Raw genomic sequence first — 25480 nt, forward strand, 5'->3', positions numbered from 1 at the left:
CTGACCGGATTTTCGGATGCGGAAGTAACGTGCTCATTGTGTATATTGTCTGTGTTTACTGAAGATTGTATGCTCCCGCTGACGGAGAAGAGAGTTCTTGAAATCATGCATTGCATGTTTTGTGTCATCTAGTTAAACGCTCCATGCCCACGCGTGCCACCCAGATACCGCGTAGACGTTCCCGTCCGTGCCGATCCCCAGGTCCGAATCACTAGTAATCCCGGTTCGCATTCCAAAGCCCTTGCTTACCGCCCCAAACTTCCCCGGCCACTGGGCAACAGAAATTGAGAGACATGCTGAAATACCTAGGGGTAGCAGTTGAGGCGAACATTGCGAGCTTGGGATCCCGTGGCCATGGTGCTACCTACGGCTAGCCCCGCGCTCCGGTCCCCCGCGCCAGGCCTAGCAAGGCTGGCTACACCAGAGTAGAGCAGGGCAGGGCTGAACACATTGGCTTACCAGACCAGATCAGGTGCCGATTGTATCTATAGGGACCCGGGTTTCTCAAGCACAGTCCTCGCACTTCTCCTTGTTGAACTTGGCCGGCGGATCGTCATATTGCTGGCCAGGCAGCTGGCCTGCGGGCGAGATCTCGGCCTTGGCCTGCTGTCCCTTGTTCGCGCGAGCTGCGCCGATGGCGTCTCGGGCTGCGTCGCTTAGAGAAGAGGATGCATTGTGTTCTTTGCTCTCGGAGGTGGGCTTCGTTTCGCTGCCGGCTGGGGAGTGGCCTGCGTTGGCGGGGTGCTTCTTGAGCTGGGAGACCACGTCCGAGGCGGCCGCGGAGGAAGGCATCGTCATTGTCGGCGCCGCGGCGAGTGCGTCGGAGGCCAGGGTCGGTGGTTGTTGGGTAGAGGTTTCGGGTGTGATTGCTGTTGCTGTCGTTGAAGTCTGGTCCGTCGTCGCGTGTTTACGGTCGACGTGGCCGAGGTCTCTGCCGGGCTGGATGACGTCGCGGAGACGGCGCTTGAGCTCCTTGGTCTCGGGGAAGCCTCCTTCGGTCTTGCGGTCCCAGAGGATCGTTGAGGAGGTCGTTGTCGCGCCGGCGGGTTGGTGGGTTAGCGTCACGGTGAAGGTGCCGCCTGTGGAGGGTTGGAGGGCGACCTCGCCGATGGAGGTTCCGAATGTCGATAGGAGCTCTTGGGCGAACTGTTTGTGGTGTAAGAGAGGTGTTATTTTGCCGAGTTGTGTATACCTGGCTTTTGAGTAGGGTAGAAGGGACGGATGATGGGCTTGATTCACGGTGGAAAGGGCAACACTAGGCCAAGCACGAGCTGGAGGGGTTGGAAGAGGAGGTTGAGGGTGTCAGGGATGTTGCCGAGGATGAGGTCATCAACGGCCACCTCCCGTATAGAGGTAGGACCTGTGTAAGTGTATCCTACCTTGCGGCAGATAAAGGTAGGTGTTTACAAATTAGGAAAGGCAGGAAGTAAAGATGGATGGCAAAAGACCCGGCAGTGAGGTCTCCCCCTCCTGCCCTTTGGCTTGTACTTACATATGCTGCGCGAAGCATCCACTTACACTGAGTGCAGAACTGGATCGCGATGCGGGGCAGCGGCGTTGATGTCGACGCTGACTGCGGTTCGGTAGATGTTTCGGCCATTTCGGGATCGTTGCTGTTACCTGGAACGAGGAACAGGAGAGTAGACTACTGTGCAGACCTTTGTGGTCTCCTCGTTGTAGTGATTAGGTAGGCTGCACGGGGAGAGGATGGGACGGTGTGGGAAATGGCGTTCTATTCTCTTGTTCTTCCTGCGTCATTGGCGGCCAGCCAGTACTTTTTCGGATTGGGGAAGAGGGGGGAGGAGGAGGGGCGGTTGGTGCCATCCCAGCTTTCCTCTGATGATCAGGTAAGCGTGCAGGAAGCTGTGGCCATGCCGGCGCTGGTTCCATTGAGACTGGGAGGAGGGGAGATGGAAAAGCCACACTTGCCGGCTTACGAAACAAAAAAGGACCCGGCGGAAGTGTGCACGGGGAGATGGAGTGGAGGGACCTACGGAATATTGTAAGAAACTGTTCGGATCCGAACTCGCACTCGGAAGGACGGTGATGCAGCAGCCAGCCGGCAAGAGCCTTGCTCTCAGCCGTGACCATCTGGCGGCACGTCCCATTGAGCAACGAAAAGAGAAAAGCCAGGCACACGCCAGAAAAGAGAGAATAACGGGCCCGCATATGAACTTCCCTCCCAGGACATTTCCCCCCCAGAACCCAGCACGTCGGTGGCAGCCAGTGGCTCGAACGCCCTGCAGCAATTCAGGTACGGGTGGGCCAGCACCAGGGATCAGGGCCGGCAGGGCTTTTCTTCGGACTTGTCCTGTGCTGCAAAATAGCAACACCAGACGGGGAGTGAGTCGTGCGGAAACAGTGTCTGTTGTTTGGGGACGCGCTTGCGCGCCGGGCCCTTTCTCGACTGACGACGTTGGGAAAAGCCGGTCCTGAGTCGACTCCGAGGTAGAATAGGCAAGGTAAGGTACGGATACGTGTGCATAAAGTGCGCACACGTAACTCCGGGGCCGGGAAGACTTTTGGAAACACGCGTGTACCCGTGGGACCCGTGGAAAGTGGTTTCCGGAATTTCCTGACCGTGAGGTGAGGTATCTTACCTTGCTGCATAGTGATACAGCCAGCGCCTGCAAAAGCCCAAACGTCTGCAGAACACTGGCGGTGGGCACATCGCCTTGATCTTGGGGGTTTTGCTGGGAGGAGAGGACGGTTATCACCCACCTCGGGTACAGCAGCAACCTCGGGATAGGGGCGTGGTAACAGGGGGTGCCGGAGTACGGAGCCCCGTCCGGCAACGAACACCACAAGGCAAAGATACCTTGGACCAGAATTGAAAGGAAAGATTTGTGGTGTTGCAGCGGCGATGGCGGGGGGGAGAAAGGGGGAAGGAGAGCAGTAGAAGCAGTAGTAGCCATCATTCAGTGTCTGGACACAGTGAAACACCGTATGAAGCAAACCAGAACGTTGAACCTCATCTAACCAGCGTTTTATCGAGCGCCGTACGCAGTACAGGCTGCGGATACAACGACTCCAATTGGCAATGGCGGCTCACCGACGGTCCAAAGAGAAAACCACAGGTCCCACCACTACTGTACTCTTTCTTAACCCCCCCCCCCTCCCCCCGTAGCCGAAGACTCGAAGCGAAGGGGAAAAAAAGATGAGTTGACAGGCGGGCCAGGCCCGATGTAATCCTCGGGAAATGAAAGCTGGTGCTCTTGTAGCTCTTTTCGGCCTCGAACAGGCGGAGTGCGGTAACCTCCCCCCCATCGGCATCCAATGATCCAATCCCAGGATTTCGAAAGTCGGCGCCGAACTGTTCATCCCCCAGTCTCGCTCGGCCAGGGCGCAGGGGGTCATGAATCCATAAATCTGGCTTTATTCATAATTTCACAGTGAGAGAATGGAGGTGAGGACAAGAACGAAAGAGAAAAAAAGGGACGCTGCATATGTCTCAGATTTCCTGCTCTCTCACCTGTGACCTGAAGTGGCACCAGCCCAATCGTACCCCCCCAGAAAGACCGCAAGGCGAGGAGGGGGGAGTAAAAAAAAATGCCACACGGAAAAGCTTGTCCCCCATTCCCGTTTTCAATCCCTCTTTGCTTTTTCCCCAGAAGTCTGCCTGTTCTCTCTAGGTATCCGTAAGGTAAACGGCCCTGATGTGAACTGGTTTGCAATGTCTCTCGTCTTTCCCTACTTCCAGGACTCTGGGTCACCACCCTCACTCCCCCTCTCGCTTGCTTAACAATACGCGATCGGGTTGGCCGTCATTTCGAAGATGCGATGCGGAAATCTGGCTCAGGTCACGGGAGTTCCTATTACTTTTGCGTAAGCCTGTAAGGTAGTAAACCATACCTGGAGGTAAGGTCACGCTGCTTCTCAACCTCCCCCCAAATTGGATTGGCTGCTTCCCCCGGGGTCCCGCCAATGCGGCCATTGGTTGGCCGAAATGACCTGATATGGGACCACCGCAGATGCGAGTGATTTCGTGGCTCCACGGGGGGGGGGGCGCGAGATGCAGGCTTGAGGAGGGTTTTGGTGATCTGCCCTCTTGTGAAACCCCCCTTCAGGCTTCAGGTATCCGTAACATGCACACCACTTTTGTTTGATTCATCGTTAATCGAATTGCTGTCCATGATTGCCGCCGTCTATCCGCCCCTTACCTACCCCAGTGATCGATCAACTGCATGGCACCAAGCACCCCCTGACATCAAAGTACGACGCGACCGTAACCCGTGGTAATTGCTCGAATTGCTATCATGTTTTTTCGGGGAGACCAGGGAATTTGATGGATTGAAGCTATTCACACACTCGGTGCGGAATATAGTGGACAAGGGGGAGACCCGAGAAGGAAAAAGAGTACAGGACATCAAGAGAATTATTACATGCTGAAGAGCTGCCCGCCAAAAAGCCCTGCCTCCCCAACGACAACCTCCCAATAACAACAGAAAAAGAACAACATAGAAGCATTATCGTAGCGGGGTCCGTTGCCTCTTCAACTCTCAAGCATCTCCCCTCGCTTCCTCTCACCCACCTCCTCCGCTGACGGAGCTTGCTCGCTTCTCCCTTTTTCACTCACTCTCTCAAGTATTACTAACCCGTGTCGCTGTCCGTGGCTTTTCGTTTTGATCCGTCAAAGGGGACAAAGGTATCTGTCGTTTGGCTGGCATTGTAGAACCCCCCTAAACCCTTCCTAACCCAGGAAACTTTTGTTTGCTTTTTCTCTTCGACTCCAAGCTGGTCCAGGGCTTTTTTGGGATCCCGATGATTCCACGACCGCGTAAAAGAATAATTAGCAGGTGTCCTCTGTTTTTCTTTTCCGGTTCTTCGAGAAGAAGCGATCGTTCGCTGTTTACGGAAGGTTGCTGCATTCCCGATGGCCCTCGGGGGTCTTGGTATTCCACGCGTAAAATAGAAAAATGACAATCCGATCGGAGCATATCGACTGTTCCGATATCAACATCGCTAACCCATAATATACGTTGCTTTACATCACCAAGCAGCATCCGCCGCTTTGTTGTGGTGCGTAGGGGTCTTCGCCGCGGGGGACAGCGCCCCAAACCGATGGAACCATGTAGTCCCTCGTGCTGTTGCAGTAGGCAATGATGCTAGAACGATGTGAGTTAGTCGCTGATTCGCCCGTTCGCGATGGAATCAATGGCTGTTTGTTCGCATTGATTTGCATCGATGATGATGATTGATAATCCGAGACCTACCTCTTAGAAGCATTGCTGACCGGAATCCGTTCCCTTTCGAGATCCTCGCGCAGGCGGTTGTTGAGTTCCGTCAATCGTCTCAGCTTGAGGTCGGCCATCGACTGCTTGTTCTTCTTGATCTGCGACGGGTCGCCGACATCGCGGGAGGTGTATTGAGGCATTGCTGTCGCGGATCGGGGGGCTGGAGACTTTGATGAAGAAGGTGTCGCGGAGGATGAGGCGGCGACGGCGGCGGCGACAGAGGGTTCAGCGGCGGCGGGTTGTCGTCGTGATTGTTTGTCGTCGGAACGAGGCTGTTGGACCTGATCCTGCCGCTGGCGAGAGGTGGGAGAAGTGGCTGTGGTGGCTACAGCAGATGATTCGGCGGTGGTAGGAGAGGTGGTGGTGGTGTTATGAGAAGAGCGTTCCTGATGAGAGAGCATATCGTGTCAGTTTGATTAAAGTTTCCCTCTTTTGACTCCGCTTTGGCGGTGGTTGCCGCGTTTTCCCACCACCCCGTGGTACGAGCTCAGGATCGGAAGCGGGATGGGGAGGATTTAAATGGCCAGTAGGGGGGGCGAAAAAACTCACAGCAGCGAGAACCGCGGGGGAATCGAGAGAGTGATCAAGGCCGGTTTCGATCGAAGCGAATCGACAAAGGAAAGAACGTCGGGAGTGATTGGATTTGGGGGGGAGGATTACGAGTGTTGGAAGAGATGGGTAGGTTGGTTGCTCGGATAATGGGTTGGGATTTGGAAAAGCAAAGGAGAGGACGGGACGGGCGACGGGGAAGGAGGAGGGAGTGAGTGGAATCAAAGGTAGAGGTAGAGGTAGAGGTAGGTAGGTGCAGGCAAGCCGCAGGTGCAGTTGGGAATTGGGAATTGAGTAGGTGAGAGAGAGGACGGGAGGGAAGTCACGTACTGCTAGTGTCTGGGAGACGGGCTGGGACTGGGAATTGGGACTGTGGACTGGGACTAGGAAAGCTGGGATTGGATTGGATTGCGGAGCCCTTGGGAAAGGTTCCCCTAACGTGAAAGGAAAGGTCAAAGGTCAATGGACGCAAGGTTACCTTCTTGCGCTAGGGCCACCAGGTGCGCCATGGAAGCAACGACCGCCCCGTCCCTGGAGGGTACCGAGCCGCATTGCATCTTTGCTGTACGGAGTACCGCGCGCGGATTTTTATGGAGCGAACCGAAGCGAGAGTACTTGCCAGCTGCTGCCAGACCATCACAAGTTTACATCCTGGGGTCTACTGCACAGTACCTGTGTGTGCTTGTGTGCATGTTTGTGCATTTGTACAGGCTGCATGCTGCACTGCCGCAGGTCAAGTGCGTTTGCGTTGCTGTTGGCAGCACCCTCCCCCGGGTGGAGTGTGGTACCTGACAGTGTGTTCCAAGCGGTTAAAGGTACATTCACTTTCTTCTCCTTAGTCATCATTGTGGCTTTTGGATTGGACAGCGGACGGGTCGGCAAGGGTGGGTGACTGGACCCGGCGCCGGCGGGGGTGTTCGCTGAGGTTCCAGTCGCCTCACAAGAAATGCTGAAATTGTACGTAGAGAAGCGACTTGGCGCACGGGCCCCATCTGTTGTAGACCAGCATTGGCGGGATTGGTTGGAAATTGGCCGGAGCGGGCAATCTCCCATATTTGGGTTTCCCCTAGTTGGCCGGTACCCCGATTGCGCCCATAGAGCACGGATACAGTCATGACGACGAGCACAAGACGCGACACCACGACTGTACAGAGTACTCCAAGTCGCAGCATGTGGTGTAGGTAGGTTGATGACGATGAATGAGCTGCACATCTTGGGCATCAGGTGTGGCGAACCCAACATTTGACCTTCGTTTTTCTCCCCTTTCTTTTGCGATTCCCGTGCCCAACTGCCATACCAAGACCCGGCATCTCGATCAGACTTTGACTCTGCACTGCCGACTCTTACACAGAAGTCTCCCATATATCGTGCGGCACTCTCTAGCCGGCTCGCCTCGATGCCGAAGCCAATAGATGTCGCGAAGTTTTCACGAGGACCGTCGTATGTATGATAGGGTGTCAACGACATTTTTGCTTTTAACATTGAGACGTGCCATGGAACTCTACCTCATGACGTTTTCAGTTGGGCTGACGACCCTTGGCCCTCCGGCCAGACAAAGAACGGAGAGCTGCCGAGGGGCTAGCTGAAAGAACACGCTCATGAGAGATGCCCACGGCGCCATGCTCTATATCGGGAATATTCATAAGAGATGTACCGATTAATATCGGTCCTTTTCTCGTCTTGTCCAACGCGAATTCTTTGCCAGCTTACCCGAAGTGACGACACGCTTATACTTACGCAGAAGATACTCGTAACTTACAAGCCTGTCCGAGGAAGTTATCCATACTGCTGCCCTACCCGTTCACGAATGTATAATTATGCACATGTCCCCTGTGCCTGCAAGTTGGAAGTGAGGAGATACGATTCAAGATCGGTGATTCTCGATCTTCCCGCTCTGCCGAAAAGAAATGTGTGAAGTCGCCATCTACCTCGGTCTCGGTGGAGCACAACGGGAGCATGCCCCCGTCCGTATCCGGGATTAAAGAAAGTTCGGGGAGGCTTTTGACTAGAAACCGACAAGGCTGGCAAATAAGTCTGAAAATCACGGTTGGGACCTATCAAGTGAAGTGGCGGGAAGGAAGGTTTCGAAGAGACTTAGCGCAACGGAGAGCGCAATGTTCACTCGAATTGGACATCATCTCAACAGTGTAATCGGCGACTTCGTTCCCGTGACGGAATTGAGCCATGGGACAACAAATGACATCGGAGGTACCTCAGTCCTAGCCTGCCCAATAATTTGGGACGGGACGACAGCAGTGAACTGAGGGAAGGTGCAGCAAACCTTCAGTGGTAAATCAGTCAGCCTCGGCTGACATAATCTCTTATCACGTGATATCCGTTTCGCACAACGCACGGACGTTCGGAGCCCCTCAGGACTCGCATAGCGGCCACACACGAAATTGAAAAATTCGTCTTTGCTGTGTATAGCATCAACGCCAACGCACCGAGCGACAGCCAAGTCAATATCTCGCTCGCACGAAAAGGCTTGCGCTGCAACTCCTCAAACCAAGGACCCTCTCGAGAATAGTATTTTCCCGCAGAGGAGGTTGCCCATCATGGTGAGTTCCTCTGTTCGCTTTCTCAACCTCTGGGCCCGCCTGCCCAAAAATTTCCCACTTGGATTTGACGCTACCCCTCTCCGACCTTGCTATCACGGGGCGTCATCTTGCTTGCTGCTGTTGTCGAACTGAAGTACTGACAAGAAGCCATAGCCTCCTCCACCTCACCAGAAGCCGGAGAACGTCCTCAAGCGTGCTCACGAGCTCATCGGCGTCAACCAAGTCCCGGCCGCCCTCACCCTCCTCCACGAGCACATCACCTCGAAGAGAAGCCGAAATGTTCCCATCGCGTCGCTGGAGCCGGTGATGCTCCTGTTGGTGGAGCTCTCCGTCGAACAGAAGAAGGGAAAGCTGGCCAAGGATGCCCTTTACCAGTACAAGAACATCAGCCAGAACACCAACATCGGCACCATCGAGGTAAGCCATCTCGCCGCCGCAGAAATGGGTTAGGGCAACCGTTGCTAACAGGGATATGCGCAGCTGGTTCTCAAGAAGTTCATCGAGCTCGCCGCCGAGAAGGTCACCGTTGCCCAGGCCAAGGCCGATGAGGTCCAGTCCAGCATCGAGGCCAACACCTCCACCACCAACGTCGACGACTTGGAGGCTAGCGAAACACCCGAGTCCATCCTCCTTGCCACCGTCTCCGGCGAGCAGTCCCGCGACCGTACCGACCGCGCCATCGTCACCCCGTGGCTCAAGTTTCTCTGGGAGGCATACCGCACCGTTCTCGACATTCTCCGCAACAATGCCCGTCTCGAGATTCTCTACCAGAGCACTGCCATGCAGGCCTTCGACTTCTGCCTGAAGTACACTCGCAAGACCGAGTTCCGCAGACTTTGCGAGCTGCTCCGCAACCATGTTCAGACTGCTGCCAAGTACTCTGCGCAGATGCACGCCATCAACCTCAGTGACCCCGACACCCTGCAGCGTCACCTGGAGACCCGTTTCCAGCAGCTCAACGTTGCCGTCGAGCTAGAGCTCTGGCAGGAGGCCTTCCGCTCCGTTGAGGACATCCACACTCTCCTCAACCTCAGCAAGCGCCCTCCCAAGAACATCATGATGGCCAACTACTACGAGAAGCTCACTCGTATTTTCCTTGTCGGCGAGAACTACCTTTTCCACGCCGCCGCCTGGTCCAGATACTACACCCTTCTCCGCCAGTCCGCCGCTGTCGTTGCCAGCGGACAAGGCAAGAAGGCTGATAACCCTCCCGCTACCGAAAACGACCTTCAGAAGGCCGCCTCTTTCGTGCTGTTGTCTGCTCTCGCCATCCCTGTCATTAGCACCACCCGCTCCCGCGGTGCCATGGTCGACTTCGATGAGTCTCGCAAGAACAAGAACGCCCGTCTTACGCACCTGCTCGGCATGGGCCAGGCCCCTACCCGTGCTGGCCTTTTCCGCGATGCCCTCGCTAAGCAGATGCTGAAGCGCGCTCGCCCTGAGATCCGCGATCTGTACAACATCCTCGAGGTCGACTTCCACCCTCTCTCCATTTGCCAGAAGATCTCCCCTATTCTCACCAAGATCGGTGACGATGCTGAGATGGAGAAGTACATCCTGCCTCTGCAGCAGGTCATCCTCACCAGACTCTTCCAGCAGCTCTCCCAGGTGTACGAGACTGTTGACTTGGCCTTTGTTGAGAAGCTTGCTCAGTTCCCCGAGCCTTTCCAGGTTACTCGCGGCACCATTGAGAAGTTCATCATGAATGGTAACAAGAAGGGTGACTTGGCCATTCGCATGGACCACGCCACCGGTGTCCTCAGCTTCGACAATGATGTCTTCTCCTCCGCCAAGGCTGCCCACGCTGGATCTTCTGCTGGCTCAGCTGAGGCCGACGGCAGCTCTGTCCAGCGTCTCCAGAGCACCCCCTCTGAGATTGTCCGCTCTCAGCTTACCCGCCTCGTTAAGTCTCTTCACACTACCTGCTTCTACATCGACCCTACATACAACCAATCCCTTGTTGCCGCAAGGGAAGCCGCTCTGGAGCGTGCCCGTGCCGGTGCCGAGCAGGAGCACCACTCCATTCTTGCAAGAAAGGAGGTCATCCACAAGCGCAAGGAGGAGGCTTCTGAGGCTCAGGCTCGTAAGGAGAGAGAGAATGCCCGCCAGAAGCGTCTTCGTGAGCAGCTGCTCCAGGAGGCCGAGGACAAGCGCCTCGCCGCCGAGCAGAGGGAGCGCGAAGAGAAGCGCATGAAGGCCGAGCGTGATCGCGTCCGCAAGGAGGAGCTGAAGAAGCAGATTGCCGACCTCAAGATTGGCAACAAGACGATCGACATCGACATGGACAACTTGGAGAACCTCGATTCCGGTGCCATTCATGCCATCAAGCTAGAGCAGCTCAAGCGTGAGAAGAACGACGTTTCAGAGAAGCTCCGCATCGTCTGGAAGCGTATCGACCACTTGGAGCGTGCCTTCCGAAAGGAGGAGGCCAAGAAGCTGCCCGAGGACTACAAGAAGCAGACGGAGCAGGACCGGGCGACCTACGAGGCTGTCAAGGCCCAGACCCTGAAGGAGGCCGAGATCAAGCACAAGGAGAGCGTCGAGCTGAAGCACCGCCTCACCCGCCTGATGCCCGAGTACGAGTCCTTCCGCGCCAACCTCCACGAGCGTCGCCGCGACGAGTTCGAGAAGCGCCGCAGAGACGCAGAGAGGGAGCTGGAGAAGCAAATCGCCGCTCGCAAGAAGGAGTACCGCGACCGCAAGCTCCGCGAGAAGCGCGAGCGCGAGGAGCAAGAGAGAGTCCTCCGCGAGGCCGAGGAGCGTGCCGCCAAAGAGAAGGAGGAGCAGGAGAGACGTGCCGAGGCCAAGAGAGCCGAGATGCAGCGCCTCAAGGAGCAGCGCGAGCAAGAGCGCCAGGAGGGTCTCGAGAAGGCTGCCCTCCAGGCGAGACGCGAGGAGGAGGCCCTGGCCCGTCGCAAGGCCGAGAGAGAGTCTCAGCGGGCCGCACCACCTTCCCGCGTTCCCGAGCGTGGCACCGATTCCGTTCCCGAGGGTCGTCGCCCGCTCAACCTGCCCGGTGCCGGAAAGTGGCGCGAGCGCGAGGCCGCCAACAAGGCCGCCTCCCCCGCCAACGCCGATGCCGCCCCTGCTGCTCGCGCTCCCCCATCCCGTGGCCCGGAGCGTTCCGAGCGCCCCGAGCGTTCTGACCGTTATGAGCGTCCTTCCGAGCGTGCTGAGCGCTCTGAGCGCCCTGAACGTTCAGAGGACCGCCCCAGTGCCGGAGGCCCGCCTCGTCTCGCCCTCGCCGGCAACAAGCCCAGCTGGCGTGAGCGTGAGGCCGCCAAGACCGCTTCTGGTGGTGGCGCGTCGTCCGACAGTGCGCCCCCGCCCCCTCGCGCCTCCGGCGACCGTGGTGGTGCCCCCCTTAACCGCGGAGGCTCCGGACGCGATGACCGTGAGAACGGCCGCCCCGACCGAACTGCCTCGCCTGCCACGCCGGCAGAGCCCCTCAAGGCTTCCGGCGCTCCCGGCAAGTGGGTTCCCCGTCACCTTCGCGACAAGGCCTAAATGTGTAGTGTCGATAAAGACACTCATCATGGCAAGAGTCACATAGGAAGGACAACGAAAATTGTGGGGGAGGAGGGGTAGAGGGAAGTGAAGAGAAGTGGTTACCGCAAGTTCTGCATCGGCGTTCTAGGTTAGGCAGGAAGTTGTTTTAAAAAGGATGTAACTCTAGAAGCCCCCCCGGGAAGGACGGTTTTCTTCTCTAAAAAAAACCCGCTCCTTTAACAGAGGGGGCAAGCTAGAATGGAAGTAACAGATAGCCTTTAATCGTCGATCAGGACGGGGGTGAAATGTGACATGACTTTTTTTGGCATAGCTCCTGGCTGGAATTGAATTAATTTTTGCACTTATACCCGTCTCCTTCTTTTACGGTGATGCTCGAATGTGTGCTGTTGATGTTGCCGGTGGTCTACGGTGGACTAAGGTTACGATGCTGCCCAGTAAGTCGCTATCAATGGCGTGTAAGAGCATGTTGACCTCGTAGCGGTGGTCGACGCGGCAGGGAGGGCATCGGCATGGTTTGGCTCAGGCGCAGACAGCAGCTTGATCGCTTTATTGCCTAATATCCTCAACACCAGACTGTCGACTTGATGAAGGCCTCACGGACTCTTAGCGCCTAGTTCTAGCAGTGGTTTGGTTTACAGTCATCACGAAGCAGCCTCGGTTCGAGTTGCGAAGGAACATGTGCGATGTAGGTCAGACTGATAGGGAGTGAGGAAGTCAAGCAAGACGAGAGGAAGACGAGAGGAAGACGGGAGAGGAACAGAGAATATCTCCAAAGTTCATCCTGCTGAATCGGAAGCCCCGACGTGTCCAAACCTTCAGTTGGTCCGCGTAAGTCTAGGCCTTTGAAAAGGTCCAGTTAGGGGGTAAGGTAAGCGATAATTATGGCGATCCCGACGATCTGCCCAGAGCCTCGTCAGGGGTGACTACCCTACATCTGCTCAGGAGGGGTCGGCATCGCGCCGGACTCCGCATTCGCATCGAACAGATCTCGGAGGATTCTAGGAGATCCACGGGACGCCGCGGGTTTCCTTGGCTGAGCCGTCGTCGGTCTCTCGTCGATACGAGATTCAGCTTTGCCCCCTCCAAGGTGGAGTTTGAGGATCAAAGCCTGTGGAGTAACTTGGTGAGAAGCCATCACGGGGTTTAGATCCAACACGAAGACGATACCGAGAGCCGAAGAGGTGGCCTTGGCATCCACGGTGTGGCGCCGGCGACCATCAGCGTTGTTGAAGAACTCAAGAAGCCGTTTTGGCTGGGCGCAGATTTTCGACCGAGCAACCATTATCCTCAGTTGATGGGCGGTCGGACTTTTGCAGACTAAACAGTCTAAAGCTGGCTTTCTTAGCTTAGCTTCCCTTGGAAAGGGGTGTTCGTTAGCCCATATTCTCAGGTGGGCATGGTTCAGTTGCATTGGCATTTGGGCCGGCGCCGTCGACGGGAGAATGGGGCGCAGCTCTCTCCTTCCAACGTCCTAGATCTCTACTTGTAAGAACTGCGAAGAGGTTATCAATAAGCTTATTGATTGTACAAAGGAGCCGTTGCCTCGGGAGAACCCTGTATTGCGACTCCAGTCTGTGGCCTGTATGGGGTAACAGAACGAGGAAGAGTCGAGCTGCTGGCGTAGACGATTCGTTACTTTTCTCGACCGCTTACACTGGAATGTCTAGACACCGTGGGTCTTTGGTCAGTCAGTCGAACAGAGGGCGCTTTCATCCCAAGTTTGCAGTCCCTGCAACAAAAAATATGGGAGCTGAACAGAGAGTTGATGTGACTAACAGCGCAGACCACTGAGGTAGGGCCACTATCATTTTGTCGACAATTACTTCGGTCAGTGGCTCGTTGAGTCATTCAACATCAGATGCAAACACAGAAACCCAATTACTCGTTTGCAATAAGGTGTTGTCTTCTGGTACGGCCGTTGGAAGGCTGATTTGATGTTTCCACTTCGGATTCGCTGCTCACTCGTATTCCGTGTTGACTTTGCATTGGAGGGTCCGACTGTGCTCACCTGCAGTTGAGAGGTCTGTGTCTCGTCGTTCATCGCCAGCAAGGCTGTCAGGCCTGCCGTCATAAACCGCGCGATGAACGACTCGAGCAAGGTGGAGGAGGCAGCCGACCCCTGTTGGCGGGAGTGCCCTTGATCTGCGGTCCTCCATCTCAAGCACCACTACTGCGTATATTGGATCAAGACCACCCCGCATACGATCGACAGCTGAAGTGTCCGAGATGCAGTTGTTTATACGCACCGACGCCGGAGACCCGAGACCTCGGAAGGGAGAAGGGATACGAACCACGGAACATGAAGTTTGCGCGGGCAGATGCCAGAGCATATTTCGGGATTTTCGTCCGAGGTTCATGGTGTTTTCGTGTAAAAGCCGGGAACATTGCATCGATGTTCAATATTTTGTCCGAGCGGGTGCATGTTACGAGGCCCTGCAGCAATTGCCCTGTGCTCTGAGACGGTGCCCACTGCCAGCGGCTGAATTGTTGTCGACTGTAGAAGCAAAACAAAAGAAAACTGACGGAGGGTCCTATCAAGGCCCTAGTCAGTGTCTTTAGTCAACCGGGGGTGGACTTCAATATTGCAACCCGACTGCATTATGCATAGTTGAGAGGGGCGCAGCGAGCGGCGAGCGACTGTGCGGATCCTGACAGGCCTAGACGCACGAGCAAAAGACTGCTGGTACGATATTGGGCTTGGATTTTACGCTGCTAAGAACCTAAGAGGGTCCAGTCCACCACGGTCGTGAGTTGGAAATGAGAATGACGCTGGGACGCAGAGACGAGAAGAGAAGAGGAGAGGGCCCGGCCCGAGTCAGTGCCTCTGTCGGGTATCTCTGTGGTGAGGACAAGAAGAGTGGTCGATGATGGAGGCTTCTGGGCGTTGAGTGGTCGTTCTTGGAAGGCATTCAATGACAAAAAGATATTCTTAGCAAAAGCGAAAGCCGATTACCCCTGATCGAGATTGCTTGAAAGAGGAAGCATAATGCAAAAGCCACGTTCGACGTCGGTGGCTAATGTGTGCTTGGAAAAGGTGATTCCAAGGAGATTGAATCTGACAGCATGATAGAGACTAGGAAAGCCGGCCAGCTCAAGCTTGTTTAGGGCACTTTTGGTAAGCGGCAGATGGAATACGTAAGGTAAGGTACCTACGGAGTAGTGGGAGGTCAGATGCTCAAGAGACTCAGAAGTCTCCATGGGCGGGAGGCAAGGCAAAGAGGGCAAGAGGGCGAGATGAGATTAGCAGTCAAGGAGAAAGCGGCCTAATGCAGGTACGGACTTTGGAAGCACCTCTGTTCGCCTGTCGGACGGGATGAACTGGGATCAAACTGAGCTTAACACTCGCTGTAGCCAATAAGACTGAGCCCCTGGCCTGGGTATGGGGCCGTCATCCTTCCCGATTGGGAGGCCCCCTGGTTCTTGCCTGGGCTGCCCGGTTTTTGTTTTGTTTCCTTCCTCGCGACTCTCTTTTTAGTCTTTGTGTGTTTTAGCCCTGGAAACTGCACCTAAGGACCTACCTTAGATATGGTATGGTATCCATGAATCCAATCCTCCCACCGTCATCCGACGACTTCCGCCGATCCAAAAGGAGTCTGGTCTCTTCCTTCACTTTTCAGCTCTAATCCACTTCTGGCGTGGGCTACCTTTGCTCGGACTCCTCGACTTTGCCCTTTTGCACCTGTCCGGCCCCAACTGGGCGGGTAATCCAACATCAGAGCATCTCGGCCCTTGCCTCTTGACCCAAAGAAGCATGGCATTCGCTGACTTGGGTCCGTAGACCTGACTACTGGCGCAGGTGAGGATACACCGACCGCCGCCCCCCAACGTTGCTGTCTAAACTTGTATCCCTCTTCCCCTCGAGGCGCCGCCCACTTCTGTCACCTTGCCGAGTCTATTCTAGCTTTTCACGACCTGGCATCACGGGCTCGATGTGACCGTCCCCGTCACCGTGGCTTCCGTGAAAGACGTGTATGCAAACCAACAGTTCCAAACAATGTCTGCCAAGGCACCGTTCACGCTGGGTAACTTCCATGCTTTACTCTAAATATCACACTAATTCTAGTCGTGGCGCTTTGCCCCCGTCCAACCTGACACCACTCTATCGGCCGCTACTCGCATCACCCGTTGAGTTTGTTCCCCTGATTGTGACTCTGCCGGCCGGGATGTCTATCAATCAATCTTGAGCTGCCCGATATGATCAAATTTCACTATATATGATGGGCCTCGATGCCTCTCATCCCCGTCTTTCTTCCAGCTCATCACTCACAACCCAATCTGGGAAGACATTCGCTCGCTCTTGCACACTCGTTTCTTGCAAAGATATATCACATTCTTTCTAATAACTAATACACACCATCGTTTATAATGGCTCCCATCATCCGGGCCCTGGCTGCTCTCGCAGCTGCCACCCTCTTTAACCAGGTCACCGCGACCACCACCGAGCTGCCGCCTTGCCTCGACGAGTTCCAACCCTTCACCTACCAGGGATGTTTTCAGGAGAAGGGCACCAAGGGCGAGAATGCCCTCGATTTTCGCTCCAGCCTCAACCAGCAGAACATGACCATCGAGACATGTGTCGATGCCTGCAAAGGTAAGCCGTCCTGACCAGCTTGATATTTGACACGAAAGCCTAACACAATGACAGGTAATGGATACCGCTACGCCGGTCTCACCTACTACGGCGTCTGCTACTGCAGCGCTACCATCAACAGCCCTACCCTCGACGAGTCTGTTTGCAACTACAAGTGCACTGGCAACAGCTCCGAGACCTGCGGTGGTCCCTCGGCTTTCTCTGTCTGGCAAGATCCCACGTTCCCCTCTGGCGGTGCCACCGTCGACGACTACACCTCCATTGGCTGCTACACCGACGACACCAACCATGGCCGCACCATTGCTGAGCGCCAGGACTCTGTTGACTCTGCCACCATGACTCCCTCCACCTGTCTCGCCGCTTGTGCCAGCGAGGGATACGCCTTTGCCGGTGTTGAGTACGGTGGTGAGTGCTACTGCGGTGTCGTGATGGGCAACTACACCACCGCCACTACCATGGACAAGTGCAACAAGCCTTGCAACGGCGACAGCACCAAGAACTGCGGTGGCTCTGCCGTCATGGAGATCTACGTCGCCAGCAAGCTCAAGTCTCTTGAGCCCTGCGGATACGTCCCTCCCGTCAACTCGGTCTCGTCTTCATCCACCATCTCCATCAGCACTTCGGCCACTATCCCATCCATCAGCATTCCTCCCACTACCTCCACCACCTCGACCACCGTCTCTACTCAGGCTCCTCCCTCCACTACCTCCACCACCTCGACCACCATCTCTACCCAGGCTCCTCCCTCCACCACCACTGCTCCTGTTACCACTTCTCAGCCTCCCGTCACCACGTCTAAGCCTCCCACTACCATTGCGACCACCACTGCTCCCGCTGTCTGCACTACCACCATTGTCACTCCCGCCACTTGCGAGTACGGCTGCGGTAGCTGGTGCAACAAGAACCTCCCCGACTTTGACGACAATGACAGCTGCACCAAGGCCCACAACAGCTGCAAGCTTCAGGTCAGTGCCTGCCTGAAGAACGCTGGATGGCCCGGCTCTGCCAGCTGCATGGACTTCAAGGCCTGGTGCAGCGATGTCAGCAGCTACTGCTCCAGCTCTTGCAAGGGCAAGGGATCCTGCTCCAAGAAGGACTGCTTCGCCAAGAAGGCTCCCAAGGGTTACAAGCCCGGTACCACTTCCGTGTCTACCTTCCCTTGCCCCTCCAAGCCCACCACGACCTCCACCCCGGTCACCGTCGTCCCTCCTCCTCCTACCGGTGTCTGCAAGCAGCCTTCCAGCTGGTGGTTCGGATACGGCCCTGGCAACCCTGTCGGTGGCATCGAGATCCCCATCGTTACCTGCAATGACATTGCCGTCGACTTCAAGGCTGGTAACCAGTTCAAGCTCTACCTCCAGGCCGACACCAAGCTCTGCAAGTCCTTTGGCCGCGGAAGCGTCGCCAGCGTCTGCCAGGATGCCTGCAAGGAGCAGTACAACGCTTGCCAGAACACCTACGCCCAGGGCTGCAAGACCTGGAACAACCGCCGCGGCCGTCGCGACGATGCTGCCGTCTACGCTCGCGCTCCCGACTTCGCCAAGCGCTGGTTTTTCTCGGACAACTTCAGCGTCGCCATTAACAAGTGCACTGTCCAATACACCGACTGCCTTTCTGAGAACCGCAACTCCTATGCGGCCAGCAAGTGCGGTTCTTTCGGCACTGGCTACTAGAGAGCTTGCTTGGCTCGCTCTCTCGGGGATGATGCTCACGAGTAGATGTGAAGGATGGGGAGTTTGATTTTTCCACTTTAAAAAGGCATTGGCGGCAACTTTACACTCTTTAGATGGTTGAAACCTTATCGGTATTTAATGGCTAGTCTTCTCAATATAATCGGGCTTCGGCTCATGTTCATACTCATATTTGCTCATGATGCTTTTGGAAATTTGATGGAAACGACAGTGACAGAGACAATGGGCTGTGACACTTTGCTACGCCGTAATCCTATGGGAGTCCGTCCCCCAAAGGCCGTATCATCATCCCGACCACGCTCCCCTTCACTACCACGAATACCGACTTATGTCACTTCCGTGAAATTTTTGGGCGTTGAGGAAGACCACATTGGGTTCTTCTAGGCCTCCCCCTTATTCTGACCGAGGTAAGCACGTGGTAAGGTAAGTTGACTAGGAACTAAATCTTGCGCTTGAGATAGGAGCCAGTGAGCTTGTGGCGTGATACTAAAACCGGGGTAAATTGGATACTAATGAACTTCCGAGGTAAAGTACTTAATCCAGGTGGTCTTGATTATAATATTTGAAATCCAGCACTCGAGAAAGCAGTAATCAATAAGTGCGGATCGAAAACCTGGGAACTGGGAAATAAGGAAAACTGTTTCCCGGTATAAGCTTGAACAATGAGGTGAGGTCAGACACGATCCGCCCACTGGACTGCCTACCCTAGGAAGGAGAGATTGATGAGGGCTCGTGCGGCTTCGCCGATGCATCGCATAACTCGCCAGCATGGCCAAGTGGTAAGGCATCGCACTTGTAATGCGGGGATCCTGTGTTCGATCCACAGTGTTGGCACTGCACGAAAGCTGCTCACTATCACCTTTCGTTCTTTTTGATTTTTTTTGATATCGGGCAATTTTCTTTTGTGTTTGGTTTATGGATCTGTAAGGGATGGGGGCATGCCGTTCGATATTTTTGGTTCAAGGTTTGTATTCTTGTCTTTGAGTTTGGAGGTGATCGAGGTAGGGTAGTATTGGGGTTGCTGGGAAGTTGAGTTGGATGTCATGTGAGGGGCGAGACGTTGATTAGGTGGCAGGCAGGGGACCTTGCTGGGCAGGACCATGGCTGGCTGTAAGACTCGCAACCATAACTGCGGATGAGGGCAAAGACACGCGAGGTTTCTTTCTATGATCATGTCTCGGTAGTGAGAATTTTCTGCTGGGGTTGGTGCTGTCGTAGATGATCTGTCTGAGTTGCTTCAGTGATACCTCAAACAACATAATATGTCTCGTGGGTCGGGGGTTTCTTTTTCTCTCTCATAGTTCGGGGACAGGTGGCCTGACGTTTCTCAGGAACATTGGGCGAGGCGCGATTTCAGTTCCAAGTTGAATTTTTGAAAGGATGAAGATCAATCAAGTGCTCAATTTTTTCAAGGGAGGATTTGGAGATACCCAGTTGTTACCGTCAGTATAAAGGAATACTGTCATGTTGGACCGGAAGTTTTTACATGTCCTAAACCACGACGGCGGAGTGGTATGCCAGGTTGCGTCTTACGAGCGAGTAACACCACACGACATCACTGCAAGCTTGGGACACATCTACATCTCACAACATCATAGGAACATGTGGTGCACACCGAAGACCCGGGTATGGGCGGCTGCGAGCTTGCGGAATGGTAGCGTTGCTCGAGTCGACGAAAGTCCTAATTGGGATTGAGTTCGCCGTCTTCCCCAGCTTTGTGGAGCTTCGCGCTCAGATGGTATTGGCCGTCATCGGGTAGCCACCGAGGAGGCTTGGCTCGCATCTCGCGGCGGGGTGAATACGGTGTGCGTGTGCGTGCCTCGACACCGAGAGCTGGGTTTCAAGAGCTGGGAGGTCAGGGCAGAGAGGGGCACCGAGCCCCCTCGTTGACCATGTCGAGCCTGCCCCGCACACTGTCATGCTCTCTTGGGATTTTTATGGAGGGGGAGCAGGCGATGTCGGTTGAACTGTTGGCAGCAGCGGCAGCGGCGACAAGCGACAGCGACAGCGGCAGCGAATACGGATGAGAGAGTTCGGTGCTCGGTTTGGTTTCCGTTTCGGAGCCGGGGGCGCCGGCTGGCACAAGATAAGGGACGATTGGTTGCCTTACGAAGAGGATGTGCCGAGGATCCCGCCCCTCCTTCATGATTGTTCTTTCTCACAATGGTCCTCACTTTCTCGGTTTTCGCGCAAGCAGCATAGACCTGTGTTATGCTAGAGCGAAGTTTGGACGGGTCGAATGATGCTGGAGACCATTCGGCACCGGAGACCGGGACCTCAGATTGGCCGAAGCCGTCGAGACCGGGAGCTAACAAGGTGAACCAAGGTTTGGGCGGCGTGATGGGCAAAAAGTGAGGTAAGAGGGTACATGGTAAGGTACCTAAAGTGAGGGGGGGGGGAAAGAGGCCGGCGCGTCTAGAACCCTAAACACGGCAGGTTGTTCACACTGAAATTGGCAGGCACGGCACACAAAATTGGAGGTCGGAAGAATTGCTAAGCGAGCCGGGAACGCAGAGCGATGATCTCACACCAAAACTGCCCTTTGCTGGGTGGAAAAGAAAGAAAGACAGTGCCCTTTCCCCCCCTTCTACAGGGCTCAGCGCTCTGCTCCCAGCGTGTGCAATGCCCGTGCTGAAGCCATTTCCGGGCTGCCATTGGGTGAAGGGAGCACAGCGTGCCCTTTCTGCCTGACCTAATTTGCTCTGTGCTTTCCCGTCGCTTCCCTCTCTTGCGCTGTGTGTGGTGCTGTGATTTGTCCCGCCCGGAACCCCAGTGGCCCCATCGTGCGCAGTTTCTTCACCTCAGGTCCCATCGGTAACATCACCAGAGCACCGGCACCAATTGGTCCCATACCCCCCCATTGAGCATCACCACCACCGCCAGGTCATGGTGTTCTAACCTTGTCTCTTACCCCAATCATCATCCTAGACTAGGTCGCTATTGTACACCACAATCCAGGCGACAAGATGTCGGTCGCAAGCAAGGTAAGCTGAACCTCTGTCTCTATTCTCGATGTCGTTTTGCGTTTTATTTTGGTGCGAGTTGTTTGTCGACGGAGTTGTTGTGTGTTTGTGCGTCGACCTCGTCGGCCTCGTCATTCCCCTTGTTGGCGGCCTCCTTCTCGATGTTGTTTTGCTCGACTTTTTTTTCTGGCTTCGCTCCTGCCATACATGCCCTTGGGCTCCAAAGACAATGAAAACTAACAAACGTACCTGTATAGAACCTGTTCGAGCTCCTCGGTATGCGTCTCCCGAATGAACGAACCGACAAGTCGTACCTCTGAGCCAATGCCCTAACTTCCCACAACAGGCAACGATGCCGAGGATGACACTCCTCAGGCGCCCGTGAAGACGGTTGAGAAGAACTCTCTGCGCTCAACCAAGCGCGGCGTCGAGCCCGAGGCCCCTTCCCGTGCCCCCGCTGCCGGTGGTGCCCGTCGCAACAACGCCTCTGGCAACGAGGCTGGTGAGTCTGCTCCATCATCAATTTGCAGACCTCGAGAATGCAGACCCCGCTTTAGACCTTGACCCGCTGACACGACTTCTCCCGCCCATAGCCTTCCGTGACCGCGGTGCTGGTAGCGACCGCAACCGTGGCAAGACCACCGACGAGCCTGCTAGAGGCGGCCCTCGTGGCGGCTACGGTGCCCGTGCCCGTGGAGGTTCGTGATGTCCCACTGTCCCCATGCTTCGACGTCGCATGCGTGGAGAAAGGATGGAACTATTCGCGTACTAACAAAAACAATCAGGCCGTGGTGGACGTTTCCCCCGTGAGCGTGATGACCGCCAGTCTAAGGGTCTCGCCAGGTAATTTGAACCGATTCACGCATAACACTCCACGTACTTACTCGTCGCAGCGGCTCCGAGAAGCAGGCTGCCCAGTCTTGGGGCGCCACCGAGGGTGAGGCTGAGCGCAAGGACGAGGTTGCCGGCGAGGCCATTGCCCAGGCTGAGGCTAAGGACGCTGAGGCCGAGGCCGCCGCTCCCCTCGAGCCCGAGGAGCCCGAGGAGAAGCAGGTCTCCTACACCGAGTACCTTGCCCAGCTTGCCGAGAAGAAGCTCGCCATCGAGGGCAACAACAAGGTCCGCGAGGCCAACGAGGGCACCAAGCTCAAGAAGGAGTGGGCTTCCGCCAAGGAGGTCTCCCGCGATGAGGATGAGAACTTCATGATCGGCACCGGTGGCAAGACCAAGCGCGAGCGTGAGCGCAAGACCAAGCAGCTCTTGGATATCGACCAGCGTTACGTCGAGCCCGAGCGCTCTTCCCGCGGCGGTGCCGGCGGCCCCCGTGGTGGCCGTGGCGGTCCCCGTGGCGGTGCCCGCGGTGGTGACCGTGGTGACCGTGGCGGTCGCGTACGCGGCGATGGTGCCCGCGGTGCCCCCCGTGGTGGTGCCCCCCGTGGCGGCCGTCCCCAGGGCGCGCAGATCAACACTAAGGACGAGTCTGCGTTCCCCAGCCTCGGCGGCAAATAAATGCCCACCATAGGTCGCCTATATTCGCCCACATATAGGTTGAGACAAATGTGCTCCGACACATATCCGGCTCTAGTCAACGATGGAGAACGGAAGGGAAGGACCAGTTTTCGGGGAAAATTTGCAGAAAGGATTGGTTGCGTCAAGGTTTCCGAGGACTGGGCCGGCTGATTTCTGGTCGTTGCACGATAAATGAAAGGCTTTTTTCTATCTAGGTACTCATGGACGGTATCGTTCAAAAAAGTCAAAAATGGTCTCGTTTGCATTGGTTTTTTAAAGAGAGTAAAAATGTCCCATCCACTATCGTGTGTTATTTGACGGCTGGTTATTGAAATGTTTCGATCATCCATTATGTTTGTGACAGTAAAAGGGTAATACGTATCGAGGAAGCTCTTATGCCTGTCTGTCACATTCCCATGACGACATTCTTATGATCATCAGTCGGTCTGTCTTTGGTTGTAGATGGTTATCACATTGGGTAGCTTCATCCACCAACGTCGGCCTAGTAGCTCCCCGTCTGAGCTGATGGAACAGCACATGCTCGGCTGAAAGTAAGCCCACCTGACCTCCACGCGAGGTCATCAACTTGTCGATCACTATCTTTTGGGAAAGCTCAGGGTCGTCGAATCAACTAGTGCACGCGAGAGCTCGCTTGTCTTCGTACCAACGGATGTTGAAACCGGCAACGGCAGCGACAGCCTCTTACTGTGCTTACGAGTGCCTTCAACTCGGGAGAGCATGTTGTAAGTTGTAAGTAGATCCTGGAGAAGACGTTCCTCATCATTCAACAGCGTGGGAAAGCTTGAGGAGAGTCGGCCAGATAAAGGAGCGGCTTTTGTAAAGGATGTAGGTTGTCCATGATACTGGATTCTGGGAGGGTTTTTGCGCGTATAGCCAATTAGGCCGCGGAGATGTCGACGACGTTTAAGGCTTTTGTTTTTTTGCTTTTTTTTCCCTTTTGGGGAGATGGCCAAGAGATATGAGGAGCAGCTACTCTAGGTACAACTATCAGATAAGGCTGGACATGATGTCAAATATTTGATGAACCTATTTATAGCGCTTCCGAGGCGGGGCGAAAAGTAGGTTTCTCAGACCCTTCAGGTTGTTGTTTGCCATGATGATGATGTCGGTGTTTGGGCTTCACATTCGGCGTGAAGAGTAGGCATCGTAGAACCATCCCCAAAACTCAGAAACCAGCCAGCATCAACCCATACGTATAGCCCTCCACATCTCACTGCTTTGCGGCTGTGTGTTCTAGAGTGAATACGCTGCGACCTGGGGAAAAGACAACCCAGAGCGACAAGCTACTATTCGCTACCTAGTGGTGCGGAAAATGAAGCCACGAAAATGACAACTCAGACCTGACGAAAGGATGATCCAGGGCGACATGCTACCATTCATTAGTGGTGCGGGTAACGAAGGAACAGAAATGACAACCCAGGAATCACGCTGTATACCAAAGAAGTAGAGCCGCAGCCTGCATTTTGGAAGACGACCAACTCGGAAATTTGGAATCTTTGAAGTTCGAACCAATGCCGGATGAACACTTCCGCGTCCTGAACATCCATCGTGCTGGATATGGATATTTGAGGTCTCTGATACTAGCAGTCACGGGCAAGCTTGATGGCAGAATCTTTGGTTGACTAAGGAGTCGATGTTGTCGTGTGGTGTCCCCTCTACCGGCGAGGGGGGATGGGTGCTCCTGACAATTATGGCAAAGCCGTTCCTGAACTTGCACTGAAACCCTGGGCCGAGGGAATCGTTTGCCTGTACTCACCAGGGCGCGAAGCAAAGCATAAAGAGATGAGTAGAAAAGGCCATAAGTTCTGTAGGTAGCCTGTGCTTATGGTCTCAAGTGCCATGCAGTCATCCCCGAGAAAGCGTGGGTATTCGATATACAGTTGAGGCAGCGTTTGGGGCTACCTACAGGCTAGGCTTATGAGTATCAAGTACCGTAGGAAACGGCGACATCATGCATAACTCGTGACATCGTTTAAACCCCGTGAGGCATCCGCGTGTCTTTGAAAACACCTTACCTCTGGTCTTGGAAATACGGCAGATTTTCCTCGGGCGATTCCTAGGCTCGATCACGTTCGCAAGGTCTGTGTATTGGCAAAAAGACTCAAGAGGCTACTGGAGGTGTTGATTTCGGGACTTCATGACGCAAATTATTGATGTGCTCCTCGTGATCCAATGTCGACCCACAAGATTGGTAGCAACGACACGCATTGGCTGAAAAGCAAATCTGAGCTACTATTTCCTTGAAGGTTGGAGAAGAGATACGCAATACTGTAGTGTATCTGAACCAGCCATTCTTCAAACTTCCATTATCTCTGTTTTGTATTCCTCAAATATAGAGTATGAGAGAAAAGAAGATGCTACCAAGTACGCGATCTACAATGCGACGTGGCGAAGACCTTGTAACAGAATAGAGCTCTAATACAAGCTCGTAAATGGTTACGGATACGATAAAGAGACATGCCATTCAACACACAATCCCGAGAAAGAATATCGAGACCTCAAACCACAGTCCCTCGCGAATGTCATGGAGAACCCACAAAGCATCGTCTATTTCCTTAGACAAAGGACTTGACCTACCAACGTTCCTGTTCAACACAGAGGGGTGTGTAATACCATGACTGTATTACCGAACATTGAAGAACGCATTTGTCCTCAACGTCTTTGATGGGCTTGTTATAGAAGACAATTCCTGGCCCATGCGAGCATTGATGAATATATAAAAATACTTGAGAACCCCCAACCTAGATACTGTAAAAACAACTGGACTTGTCCATCATCCTCAACATATACTGGGCTCACTGACCTCTGACGGATACACTCACTTATACAGGCCCCGCTGATACCACGGTATCAA

The 25480-nt window shown here is 54.8% G+C and overlaps 8 protein-coding genes and 1 non-coding gene across 9 annotated transcripts; 5 read left to right on the forward strand and 4 right to left on the reverse strand.

Annotated features, from left to right (window-relative positions):
- Positions 1-504: 504 nt before the first annotated feature.
- On the reverse strand, positions 505-2091 carry CLUP02_03676 (selT/selW/selH selenoprotein domain-containing protein; the record flags this gene model as incomplete). The annotated part of the gene is made up of 4 exons (XM_049282694.1): positions 505-1146; positions 1493-1645; positions 1776-1834; positions 1938-2091. The coding sequence occupies 4 exons, from the start codon at positions 2089-2091 to the stop codon at positions 505-507; spliced, it is 1008 nt and encodes a 335-aa protein (XP_049139837.1).
- A 1785-nt stretch (positions 2092-3876) lies between these two features.
- Positions 3877-4065, reverse strand: CLUP02_03677 (uncharacterized protein; the record flags this gene model as incomplete). The annotated part of the gene is made up of 1 exon (XM_049282695.1): positions 3877-4065. A coding segment is annotated over one exon (189 nt), but the record flags the coding sequence as incomplete, so codon positions are not given.
- Positions 4066-4984: 919 nt separating this feature from the next.
- CLUP02_03678 (guanine nucleotide-binding protein subunit gamma) lies at positions 4985-5635 on the reverse strand (the record flags this gene model as incomplete). The annotated part of the gene is made up of 2 exons (XM_049282696.1): positions 4985-5105; positions 5214-5635. The coding sequence occupies 2 exons, from the start codon at positions 5633-5635 to the stop codon at positions 4985-4987; spliced, it is 543 nt and encodes a 180-aa protein (XP_049139839.1).
- Positions 5636-6290: 655 nt separating this feature from the next.
- On the forward strand, positions 6291-6622 carry CLUP02_03679 (uncharacterized protein; the record flags this gene model as incomplete). The annotated part of the gene is made up of 2 exons (XM_049282697.1): positions 6291-6347; positions 6494-6622. 2 exons carry the CDS (start codon positions 6291-6293, stop codon positions 6620-6622), a joined length of 186 nt encoding a protein of 61 aa, XP_049139840.1.
- A 1716-nt stretch (positions 6623-8338) lies between these two features.
- On the forward strand, positions 8339-11848 carry CLUP02_03680 (eukaryotic translation initiation factor 3 subunit A; the record flags this gene model as incomplete). The annotated part of the gene is made up of 3 exons (XM_049282698.1): positions 8339-8341; positions 8495-8758; positions 8822-11848. 3 exons carry the CDS (start codon positions 8339-8341, stop codon positions 11846-11848), a joined length of 3294 nt encoding a protein of 1097 aa, XP_049139841.1.
- A 931-nt stretch (positions 11849-12779) lies between these two features.
- On the reverse strand, positions 12780-13133 carry CLUP02_03681 (uncharacterized protein; the record flags this gene model as incomplete). The annotated part of the gene is made up of 1 exon (XM_049282699.1): positions 12780-13133. The coding sequence occupies one exon, from the start codon at positions 13131-13133 to the stop codon at positions 12780-12782; it is 354 nt and encodes a 117-aa protein (XP_049139842.1).
- Positions 13134-16216: 3083 nt separating this feature from the next.
- Positions 16217-18115, forward strand: CLUP02_03682 (WSC domain-containing protein; the record flags this gene model as incomplete). Its single annotated transcript, XM_049282700.1, has 2 exons — positions 16217-16442; positions 16497-18115. The coding sequence occupies 2 exons, from the start codon at positions 16217-16219 to the stop codon at positions 18113-18115; spliced, it is 1845 nt and encodes a 614-aa protein (XP_049139843.1).
- Positions 18116-18895: 780 nt separating this feature from the next.
- CLUP02_tRNA043 lies at positions 18896-18967 on the forward strand. The gene has a single exon. It is a non-coding gene; the product is annotated as a tRNA-Thr (tRNA).
- Positions 18968-21099: 2132 nt separating this feature from the next.
- CLUP02_03683 (uncharacterized protein) lies at positions 21100-22605 on the forward strand (the record flags this gene model as incomplete). The annotated part of the gene is made up of 5 exons (XM_049282701.1): positions 21100-21117; positions 21354-21372; positions 21443-21598; positions 21882-21939; positions 21990-22605. 5 exons carry the CDS (start codon positions 21100-21102, stop codon positions 22603-22605), a joined length of 867 nt encoding a protein of 288 aa, XP_049139844.1.
- Between the last annotated feature and the right edge of the window lie 2875 nt (positions 22606-25480).

Source organism: Colletotrichum lupini, chromosome 2, assembly GCF_023278565.1.
Source record: "Colletotrichum lupini chromosome 2, complete sequence".
Lineage (NCBI taxonomy): Eukaryota > Fungi > Ascomycota > Sordariomycetes > Glomerellales > Glomerellaceae > Colletotrichum > Colletotrichum lupini.